A 12,028-nucleotide genomic window follows, 5' to 3' on the forward strand; every position below is an offset into this window, starting at 1 on the left:
GGATGGACATTTATGGTGAGAATTGGTCATAGTTCCCAGACTCGGTAAAACTCATAATATTTTATCACAGGGGGAGAGGATGGGTGCAAGTCTTTGAAGTGATTTCATAATTAGGACCATGATGCAAAGTAAACAAATATTTGGTCAAAGAGCTGCGGATATCATCTTGTGGTTGACCTAGGAATTGTGATAAAACAGGAAACTGCGCACAGGCCCCAATAACGCTGAGTCTCTGTTGTCTTGATAGAATAATGCCTTGTTTTAACAGCACAAACATCAAAGTCAGAGCTGGTGTACACCTGTTGCTTTCTGGCAGAGATGCATGTGTAACAATGCCTTACATCTGCACTTAATTAGGTCTGGAGAAAAAAAAAAACAACAACACCACCAGAAGATCTCATCTTGTTAAGTTCCTACTGTCTTAAGCGTTATTAACTTTTAACTGAGGATTAGACATTAAAAACTAATACTGTTAAATTTTACTGATATCATGGATTTTGAAAATAAAACATGACACCTCAGAGAGTCAAATCTTTTGGTATATTTATAGTGAGCCATGAAATTTGTAATGCTCAGGTCAATCACAGGTTTTAGCGTAAAAGGTGACAAATGCATGAGTAACTGCAAAATTTGCAGCCTCTTGCATTGCCATCGCTAAAAAATATCTGACACTGACGTGAACCCCTGGGGTGACGCCGCCACTCAGATGAAGACCCAAGTAAAAACAAGTGTCAGAGGATGCTACACGAGCAGTCAACACTTCCCCCTCCTGCTGCTAAACTGATAAATGCCAGGGACATGGCACAGCTGCGGCGCGAGTGGCACAACGCCCAAGAACCAAGTGAGGGGTTCGCACTACTTAATCAGTTCCAAGTGAAGGACTATGCAAGCAGCTGAGATGGAAAAAGCGGTTGAGTTGGGAGGTGAGCTGAGGCGCGGCTTAGAGTGCTGAAGTGTCCCAATTGGGCCAATTACCATAGTCGGGCTGCAGCCTGTGATTTAACCACAAAACACAGCAGGAAATGGCACTATCACTACAGCACCACTTCATTATGGGCACCCATAATTGTTGATGACTGTGTCACACACTGTATACTGGCACTTAAAGATAATGTATGTTTGGTGATTCAGGCAGTTCTCCAGCCGTGTTGCTTGGTAAGAGCGACTGAGATGGGGTGAATTAATCAGCAAGCAATGAAGCCTAAGGCAGGGTTGTGACGGATCTAAACATGAAATGGTCATACTATGCTCATTAGCAAAGCTGACCAAATTCAGTGTCTGGGTTGAATGTTGACTTCAGCCGCTGTCTAATCGGGTACATGTGAGACGACACAGATTCTGATTGGCTCCTCGGTTCTTGCCAGTGGTTGAAATGTGGCCAGTGCACAAGGGGCTGGATTGGACTGGTCAGGAGTCAAGAGCTCTACCAACCACTGTGCCACACCGGCCACTGCCAAGGCTCCTGCAGCCTGGAACTTCCCATAACAAATTAAAGAGTTTACTTGGTTTCTTTTCTTTCTTTTTTTTCATTGTCAAACGTACAAGGATTTTTTTTCCCACCCCTGAGCAAGACTAGTCACAGCCAATTTCACACCTTGTTAAATATTTAGGCACATTACACCAAAAGTAATAGTTTGGGAGCTAAGACCATGCCTTTTAACTGTGGGCAAGATTTATTTGCAGACAGTCCTCAGACAGACATGCAAAGCCTGCTGGAAAGATTGTTTCTCCCAGTTGGCAGTGGCTTATCTTATCAAGCTACATGTGATAGAAACATACCGCAAAGTTGTCAGACTTGATGTTTCTGGAGTGACTTGCAAGACTTTTCAGCCAGTTCTTGATCGCTATGCCAAGCCATTCATGTCCTAGACTGCAGCAGTGAGAAGTGGATCGGCGCTGCTGACGCCGACGTGTGTATCTGACAGGATGCAAGAGGAATAGATTCTCTGTGTGTGTGCATGTATGTGCATGTGCATGCGTGCTTTTGTGGAAGAGCTGGCGTGCATGCGAGCGAGGGTGAGTATGTGTTGTGCATGTGTGTCCTGTCATTTAGTCTCTTTCACACTCCACAGACCTCCCTGTCAAAACAATCTCCCTCTGTATCATGCCAAGCCCAGTCTGATCTCTTGCATTGCTATTTCACTCTCTCTCCCGGGAGGCTCCACCATATTCCCTGCAGTCTCTCGGCCGACCACGCCAGAGCTTTCACTACCTCACCTCTCACCCCTGTATCGCCACATTTTCCCCATAGTGTATGCACTGTGTGTTGTTAACCTTGGCATCTTCAGCATGGCAGATGAAAGATGTGCTCCCCGTCCCACTCCCTCTCAGCTCCGGTTTCCTCTCCTCTCAGTGAAACAATAGACCATTGACAAGCATACTGGGAACAGCAATCGATCAGGCCCCAAACTCTATTGTTCAGATGATGACAGGAACTTCAGTTTGTGGGATGGCACGCTACGCCCAGCAACTTTCTCTTCCAGTGGATGCAGAAGCACTTTGAAGACGGTTAACCAGAACATACTGTGGCCTAACACAACTGAGTGGATGTGTGTAAGTGTGGGTGTGCGAGACACTGTCCTCACTGGACCGACCAATCAATCAATCCTTTTGTGTGTCTGACTTGTGTTAGAGTCCTGTATACTTATGTTCAGGTATTGAGTTATGTCCAACTTGTGTGAAAACCAATTGTTCCCACCATATGTTTGCTGATCTGCTCAAAGGGGGGAAAAAATTCTCAGGGGGGGAAAAAGTCTCAATTTTACACCCTGACACTAAAAATCTAGGATGGTAAGGTAATCTGATCCATACTAATGACAGACTCCTTGAGCTCCTTTAGCGTGATGCCTACTTTTTCCAATTCTTCACAGCACTTTGTCTCTTTTTTTATTACGAAATAAATGAGAATGCAGTGGAAGAATGAATGGCAGGTGACTCGCTACAGAAGTTTGATTTCCCATGGTACTCAATTCCATTTTTTTTTTTTTTTTTACCCCTGCAGCGAAACTCCATCATATTCTTGCTTTTACTGCGCGAAGGTAGACCAGATCAAAGCCGCGTTGGAGCTGCAAAGTTTTATCGTCCTCCATTCTCTTTTTGTTCACTCATTTTTCCACAGATGATATCCTGCATGTGTTTCCTTCGTACGGTGTCTCTCTTGGCAGCGGCGTTCAGCAGTCTTTTAGAACCAGAGTTAACCGTAAAGTAAGAAGTTATCAAAGTTGTTCTCCACTGAAAAGCAATAAATTAGCTATGACATTTTGAGTACACTCCTTCTGCACTACTGCCAGTATATCAATAATATTTTGTTTTTCTACCTAACTCTCTTCCTGGCAAAAGAAGCAACTTCAGAATATGTATAATCACAGTCTAAAATAGAGCTCAGTATACTCAGTAATTTATTGAATCTTTGTATTGTCTAAAAGTACAGTCTTTATCTTTTACCTTCATAATGTTTTTTAAATATCACAATCTTTCCCTAAAGGTGAGATATTAATATATGGGCTGAGTAGCTACATCTGATAAACATTTCCAGTGAATCATTCACTGAAATTATAATAAATAACATGTGTCACACATTGTTTTACAAGATGTTTACGAGGTTTAGGAAAAAGGGAATGTTAAACTTTTAATGCACAGCTCCCACATTTTGTGATGTGGTCACCCAGAATAAACAGGCGCTTGACCTATTTTCAGTCCCAACCCTTATTTCCATAAATGCTGCTTTGAGGAAATAATAACAATGAAGGCATCATGACAAGTTCTGGATAGGATGAGTAATCCATTTCTGGACATGATGTCAATTGTACTAATACAGAAAAAAAAGACAAAAACAAAGCCTTGGGCCATTATCTGAATCCTTGACTTGGGCTTCAGACAATCTGTCCAGCAAAGCTCTACCCTGCCTTTTGTAGGAATGGATCACAACTTGACAAGCTGTCTCGATGATAAATGGTCCCAAATTAATGCAGGAGCCATCCAACCAGGAAATGTAGCGCCAGTGTAGCACAGCAATTAAGCCCACATTAAGCGCAGAGGACACAGCAAGTGCCAGGATGATTGCTGTTGCCTAGCCTTGACTACAGCTTGACGGCACTTTACCACAGAAACTCCTGCTGCTGCTCTTCCCCCCCTCCTCACATGGCCAACATTAACTTCTTTATGCTTCCTGGACCGAGCTAGACACTCTCTCCTGCTCTCTTGAACAGCTTCCAAGACATAAACAAAGAGAACGGAAGGTAGAGTTAAATTTACATACCTTCTCCCCCACATCACCTCTCAGTCCATCTTCACCCATATCGCCCTGTGGTAAAATCACACAGAGGTAAGTATATTCAGTCTTCTGACAGAAAGAATATGTACTAGTGAAAATAATAACAATAAAAAAAAAAACTATCAAAAGCTAAGAGAATCCAAATTGCTTCACATGGCTTACGAACAATACGGTTCTGAAAAAAATAAGAAAGCCTCAAAGAGAGTGAGCATAAAAGGGTGTGCTGGATTGCTGTAATGGACATAATAAAGCAGAAATTTGATTAACTCTTCTCTGCACTTTATAACTTTTTAATGAACGCTTTAAGGAGTGATTGGTGCATTGCAGCAGTAAAATGATGTGGCATTACTTGTAGGACTTACCATGATCACCAACTGGTTCATATCTAGCTATAGAGGACTTTCAGGTGACATAATACCCTCACTGGGGGTCATAACGGGGTACCTCAGCTCCCAATGGCTGATTGCATTTCTAAACATACAGCCAGGTCATCACAACAGTATGGAACTGATCATTTCTTTGTTTTTTTTTGGCTGGGAACTGATCCTTTTGCCACTGATAAATCTGACTTAGTTTGTGTGGAAAACATTGTTTGCTCCCTAGCGAATAAGGTGAACATCAAATCCAACAAATCCAGGTCAGTTGTGGATTGCTCATGGAGGATGAGAGAGAACGAAAGTGAGCACAGAGAAGCATCTTTTTAGTTTTTGGATGGACCTTGTGCATGACATCACAAAGTCAATTAAAATACCCAGCTCTCCAATTTCCCATCTGTTTCAATCACCTCTGTATTAAAGTCTGTACGGTCTGATTGTGATGTGCTGTACTTGCAATTAATCTTGGGGGTTTCTCATTTGTTCTAATGAGCCAACAATCTATCGTGGTTTGGCAAGTAAACTTCTGGGACGTTAAACCGTTGTCCATCTTCGGGTTTGTTTTGATTTGACATCGTGCTTTGGGCTTTAAGGTATGTCATGGGGATTACATCAATGCGCTAGAGGGCATACCGAGATAAGCCGGTAGTACCTGCTCAGATAACCGTTACTTTCTTGTTAACACTTTGGGTTTGTGTACTGGTGGACACCTATTAGAAGCTGACACAAAATGCTACCCATAGGAACTGAACTGCTGGGCATACAGAGGTGAAAATGGTATCGAACAACTTGTCTAAGTCTGGGTAAGAAGGAAAAAGGCTGAGTATTCCTATATACATACATATATATACGCATAAAATTGATTGCTTTACTAAATTACTTTTCCTAAAAAATGAGCTGATTCTTGGTGGTGGTGCTTTGGATTAGACTCCTTTGGCCATACAAAAGCCTTAAAAAAGCCAAAGTGCTAGAGCTAGAGACAAGACAGTTTCACAGGAACAAAAATGTGAAAATAAATCTGTTTTCAGACTAGTTTTATTTATTATTTTATTGAACTGGCCTGCGCCCACACCACAGCAATGTTGCCTAGTTATCTCTCTCGCTTATTATACATTCAGACATTATTTGCACACGGCGTATTCTCCACAAGACCTCCACGGTGCTGCCAGCTGTCCTAGGAGTTTTGTGATGTGACTGGAAAGCTTCCAGCACAGGGGGAGTCAGGTGTGCTGGTGATAGGGACTGACACAAGATCCAAACTGGAAGAAAACTCCAAGCTACCATTGAGACCGACTGTCTAAAGGCCAGTTTTATGATTGGCGCCAATGAAGTACATTGAGTCATCACCTCCCTCTCCAACCTCCTTTGCTCTCTGGACTTGGTCAATGTTCGCACCTCCCATTCGTGGCTGTCCAACAAGAGTGAATAAAAACCATTAGGATTAGGGAATGGAGAGAATAAGGCTGGAGTTGGGGCTGTTTTTGCTCAGTGTGGCTATTGTGGGGCTTCCTGCTTGGGTTTTTTGGTCTCCACCAACACCGGAGTTAAAGAAATTGGGTCCTACGAGAGTTAAGTGACTCAACATTATTGAATCATTCATGGCCAAATCACTGAAGGGAGTCCCCGTTGAAAAACAATTGGTTGCCAAGCTGAGTTGTGAGAAATAAGACAGATTCCAAGATATTTCGAACGGTGCCAACATCCACACACAGTTGAGCTGCCATCGTTTCGTAATGAAGGCTGTAAACAAAATGGCTTCAGCGAGCACATGGCTGATGCTAAGCATAATGTTTGGTGATCCACATTAAGTCTTTACCTTTTCACCTCGCTCTCCCATTTCACCCTGTTGGGAAAGAAAGCAGAGTATTACATATACAAAAACCTCAGGAGTGCTGGGTGAGGTTGGGGAATTATTGCAGCCAGTTGGGGTTAGATTGTATCTCGGGTTAAATCATGTTAGATTATAGAAATGCTCTCATATTTCAGCTGCTTTCCCCAGACAGACCCTTGGGTGTAAACTTGAGATATTCATTAAATTGTGCTCTGTGTTTTAAAATACCCCCACAAAGCCAGTACATCTAGTTGTCAATACAAATAGTTTTTTTTTTTTTTTTTTTTTACAGTTAAAATAACATGTTACCGTGATGCCACTATAAAGTGATGATATCCCAGGTGACTGCAGATTAGACAAATATGACTGCAAATGCTCAAGCTTGTATGTAACTACCATTACTACAGTTAATTTACATTTTGTCGAGGACATCGGTGATGAAGGTATCAGGGTTTTATTGATATTGTGGACACAATATCAATAGTCATGCGGAACATGATTTTCCTCATGAAAGAAGCTCTGCAAGAATGATGCGTGAATTGATTAAGAACGTAAAAGACGTGTACCAACAACAGATGCGACAAAAAAGAAAAAAACAACAACAGGAAAAACAAACTAATATAATTTTAAAAAAAGCTGAAAATGCAAGGATGTCTGCTTTTGAACAGGGCTGGGACACATATGGTTCAAAAGAAAAACAAAAACATCATGACCACCATGACTAAGGGCGCGCAGGGTACGTGCGCAACAAACCTTGGCTCCAGGGATACCGTCCAATCCTGGGGTGCCAACATCCCCCTACGGACAGCACGACATACATACAGTGGCTTCATTCAGTGTGCTGTGCAAGCCATGTGAACACTTATCTCAGGTCACGAGGTACAAAAAGCTTAAGGTTTTCTCACCGGATACAGATAACCTCAGCAGAGGTCAAGTTTGTGTTATAAAATTTGGTTCACGGGGACAGGTGGAATGCATTTGCAGGACAGCTGACGACGGAGCCTAGATAGATATCGCTATTAAAGGCGGATGGACAGTATACTTTAATATATGGCATGGAATTGGCCTGCAGTGACCCTCCACATGTTTATGTACATAACTGTATGACTGAATCAATAAATTATCTAAAGTTCAAATGATAGAGTGAGATACAAAATCTGAAACTAAAGCAATCTGTAAATTGAGATGGAAAACTTTGAGCGTGTGCAAGTTGATTTATATGCCTTGTGATCTCTGGCTTGGTTTTATACATGCGTGAAGGAGGGAAGCCAAGTCCATCTGTATGAATGCCAGTCCATCTCCGTTAGTTTGCATCCATGCTCTCTTCGGGCAAAGACTGTCTGAGAAAACTGAGAAACAAACCTCGGCCCATCTGTTGCCAAAAACAATTAACCCTCTGACCTTTGCAAAACTACCACATAATTAACCTTTTACAAAGGTAGCTACTATTCCTCATCTGTCATCCTCAACTTTGGAGGATGAAAGAGATTAATGTGCCCAGCATGAAAAAATAGGCAATTTATAATGTGGATTAAAACACATTTAAATGGGGAATGTAATTTCACGGTCGTACAATACTGTTCATATGTGAAAAACTGGGTTGTGTGCTTTCTTTCTTCCTTGTTATTTTTCTCATTGTTTATCATTATCTACGCTTTTCTATTTGTTTTCATCTTGTGTGCGCATGAGCATGGGCGTTTTTTACCAAAAGTCTTTGAAGTTTATTAGGTTGTTTTGCATGTAAGACTGTGGAAATATCAGTCTGCATGATATAAGTCAGTGTGTAGTGAGTATCCCAGGCTACACACTAGCGAGACTCATTATAAATCCTGGAATCTTGTATCATCTATCAGCTCACACATGGGAGCCATTGACGTAATGATGATGATAAATTGCCACAACGATGATGGGATCTGATTAAAAACTCTTAAACTGGCTGGCTGATAAGGTTTGCATTAGTGCTCATCCCCCTTTTGGTGGATCTACATGTCAGATCAATACGTCTGCCAGTTAACCTGCCACTGCTGGCAGAGCGGCTGCATGAACCGACTGCTGGGGAGGTCAACTTTCTGCATGAGTGACACTTACATACCATAACCGATTCTGTTTTATAACAGCATTGCACAGAACTGGGGTTCTATTTCATGGGTGCTGGCAAACTCCAGGCCTGACACAAGTATGGAATTAGGCTTTCAGCTTTTACTGTCTCCAAAGTGTGTATGGCTTTCACTCCAAAATGAAACTTCTTTACTCTGGTTCCCATTACAGCCATGCGTGCCTCTCCTCTCATATCTTTATAAATACATGCTTGAGATTAGAAAGATGGCGCCTCTCAAATCATCTCCCCATTCTTTCACTTCACTTACACCATCTTTGTCCTGGAGTAAATATGGTTTTTCCGTTTTCCTAATATGAAATACCTGCACTGCGTCTCCTTTATTTGGTTTGAGAATGAAATACAGCGAGACGCTTAGAAGAGTGAGCTGATTCACAGACAGCTCAAACGTTACTTTGTGGTTACAGCTTGAAGATGCAGCCCAAGGGATTTCTCCTAAATAGGATAGTGGTTTGAAATTGTCAGGATCCATGGCGGTGCACTTCTAATAACAATACTGCATTACATGGCCAAAAAGGCAAATGAAAAACGCTAAGAGGCTGTACTAAAGTGTCTCTTTTTCACATAAAACGCTTTCAGGTGTGGATGGAAATTAGCTTTTTGAGACAATTCATGCATGGCATTTTAAGAGGAAAGATAGATATTGTGTTTAGGCTTAATAATGAGGGGCTGCTCAATGTGACAAACTATTCAACATTATAAGTAGCACAATGTAAAAGACCCATCTTAACTCTGCAGTTAATCGAGTTTTGAGAATCTCATTTCTCTTATAGAAAGTTGAGCAGACTGGTTGATAATAGAGTGAAATGATTTAGCCTGTTTGCTATGAAAATCAAGGATCAAAGGCTTCAAGGATTTTCTTTAATGAACTGTGTTTTCCTGATACATGAATAGCAGTCTGCCTTATTTTGCCTCATAAGGTACTGAAGCAGCTGTGATACAATGTTACGCAAGAAGTCGACTCTTTCACTTGAAAATAAAACAGCGTAAACAGGATGAAAAGGATTTTAGGACTGAATACAAGCCAAAATGATTGTGGGCATTTTTGTAGTGTGGTGGACACATTGTGACTGTTTTGGTGAGAATGTAGCGACAAGGCAGTAAATCTGGAAGGGGACACACATCTGAGCTACAATCAGCAGCTGAACCGTCTGCATTATGTGGCTGTCTTTATGAACGACCTCACCTTCTGTCCATCAGCACCTGAAATGCCTGGAGGGCCAAGATCACCCTGTCAAAGAAACACAGAAGACGTTACAGTCGAGACAAAATACAATCGCTCAAGAACAAGTACAACTCACAAGTTCTCCGTTAAATGCCATGAAAATGCACTTTGTCTTCCTGTCCGCCGGAGAAACGCTTAAGCCATCATCCACTCGTCTGACCCACCCATCCAAGAGACACGGGGTTCATGCATTAGCACCATCAAGAGTCCTCACGAGACAACACACGCAAACGGATGTGGGATGAAAACAGCCTGCAAAAACACTCTCAAGCCGCCATGTCTTTCATTCCCATCCTCATCCTCCCAGGTTGAGTGTGCGCTGATGTCCTACAACCCAGCCAGAACAAATATCACATGTCATATTTTAAGACAAACGGCAAAATTATGGGCGATACAGGCATGGGTAAGACGGGGAGTTGAGTATTATCCTGCTGAGTTTTCAGATTTAATGTGAGAAGAGATGGTAAAAAAGGCTACATAGTTGCGCCATGTTACCTCCTAAACTTGTTTAGACAAGAGGATTTACAATCTAAGGAGTTGCATACTATTTAATGAGCTCTATTCCTCTTGCGCAGTAGCTCTCTCATTTGTGCTTCTCGAAGGAAAGATTCGTTAAACGTGATGTTAGTGTGGCCACATTTATGTTGGTGAGTAGGAGCTGGGTGGAATATAAACTTAAAGTAGCCAAAATAATCACTGGAATGAATATTACCTTTAGATTTTGTACATCAAACTTTTATTTCTAGTAAGGATTCAGGTGATGAGGCATGGGTCATTGCTCACAAAGGCAAGGACGTCTATAGAATACATAATCAGACAAATATTTCTGAGATTGAGGAGAACGGTCAGCCAACTTTGTCTTCATTCAGGGTCAGCAGTGTTGGTAAGAATTACTGTTCCAGTATAGATCAGTGGATATTTATGATTCACACACTACTTTTTTATCATGTAACAGCAGTGAATCAATCACCAAGGTGATGAAACTTCAATAAAAACTGTTGACGCAGTCCATCTGCTGAACACAGCACTACACCAGCAGCAAATCTAATGGAGCAGCCCCGGGGCCTGGCTTATGAGTCATTAACACGACGGTGTGTCATCATTGACCCCTCTGCCCCCCCGAGCCGCCGACGGGAGGGCTTGCCGACAGATGACAGCGCAGACAGGAAGTGTCTGATTGGGTTACACTGAACAAACACTGGCAGCTACCTGATGGCTGGATATGGCTTACATCTGTTCCTCACATCAGCGCCGCATGGGACAGAGTCTGTATCGCTGCACTTAACTCCAGCCTCCCTGTTCTCTGTCTCACTCTTGCTCTCCCTGTCTATCTGCTCCTGGGTCTCTCTCTTTCTCTCCACCTCTGGCTTTATCTCCATCTTGTTGTCTCAGACTTGATTCCTTCCCTGGCCTGTTTGCTTGCCCTCTCTGTGCCCCTGTATCACAAATCTCTCGCAGGTTACAATGTTACATGCCCGTTGGTGATAATTTTGCAGCCTTGACTTTTTTTTTTTATTTGGGTAATTGTGCAACTTCATTCTCTATCCCCTTATGCACAGTCATAATCACATTCAAAACATCATTTGAGGGCTTAAAAAAAATCTGCTTTCTATTTCTATGAAAAAAACTTTGCAGAAGATTGTGATCATGGGAATAACAAAGCACAGGATCAGTATGAAAAGTGTTTTGGTTGCTATTCAGCAGAAGACTCGGTGGACAATCTAGCAATTTCCAGAGACACTGATGGAATAAAAAGAGATTCTCAGAAACCTACCTTCGGGCCTTGGTGCCCCTCAGGCCCCTGAAAATGAAAGGGAAAACACAATCAATGTAAACTGAAATAATAAGATTTTCATAGTCAACATAGTGACAAAGGAACCTGGCAAGCTGTGATAGGGTTTCATATAGTGAGCGCAAACCCTTCAGGCAGAACAGACAAACAGTCCATGCCTTGTTTTCTTCTGTGACAAAGAATGAAAATACATTCACTCTGTTCTGCTTTTCGTGAGCTGAGCCATAAACAAGAATCTTAAATGAGCTCATGAATAAAATTTACGATTGTATCTTTTATGTTGATCCTTCTCTTTTTTTCTTTTAGTGGCTCTTAAAAATGAGTTTGATATGACTTTTCTGAGTTCTAATCTATAGCCTGATACAGAGAAGATGTTCATTACCCCAGTGGAATGATCCATGGAAAACCTTAAAAGTA

At 41.9% G+C, this 12,028-nt stretch overlaps 1 protein-coding gene across 2 annotated transcripts in view; it reads right to left on the reverse strand.

Annotated features, from left to right (window-relative positions):
- The window catches only part of col25a1 (collagen type XXV alpha 1 chain), a 144,405-nt gene that overhangs the window by 21,505 nt on the left and 110,872 nt on the right, over positions 1-12,028 (reverse strand). For both annotated transcript variants that reach the window (XM_030076970.1, XM_030076969.1), the window contains exons 10-13: positions 11,594-11,620; positions 9,781-9,825; positions 6,464-6,490; positions 4,259-4,303 (exon numbers count right to left, since the gene is read on the reverse strand). In XM_030076970.1, coding sequence (XP_029932830.1) covers positions 4,259-4,303; positions 6,464-6,490; positions 9,781-9,825; positions 11,594-11,620 — 144 coding nt within the window. The remainder of the gene's footprint in view (positions 1-4,258; positions 4,304-6,463; positions 6,491-9,780; positions 9,826-11,593; positions 11,621-12,028) is intronic.

This window comes from Myripristis murdjan, chromosome 18 (assembly GCF_902150065.1).
Source record: "Myripristis murdjan chromosome 18, fMyrMur1.1, whole genome shotgun sequence".
In the NCBI taxonomy this organism is placed as follows: domain Eukaryota; kingdom Metazoa; phylum Chordata; class Actinopteri; order Holocentriformes; family Holocentridae; genus Myripristis; species Myripristis murdjan.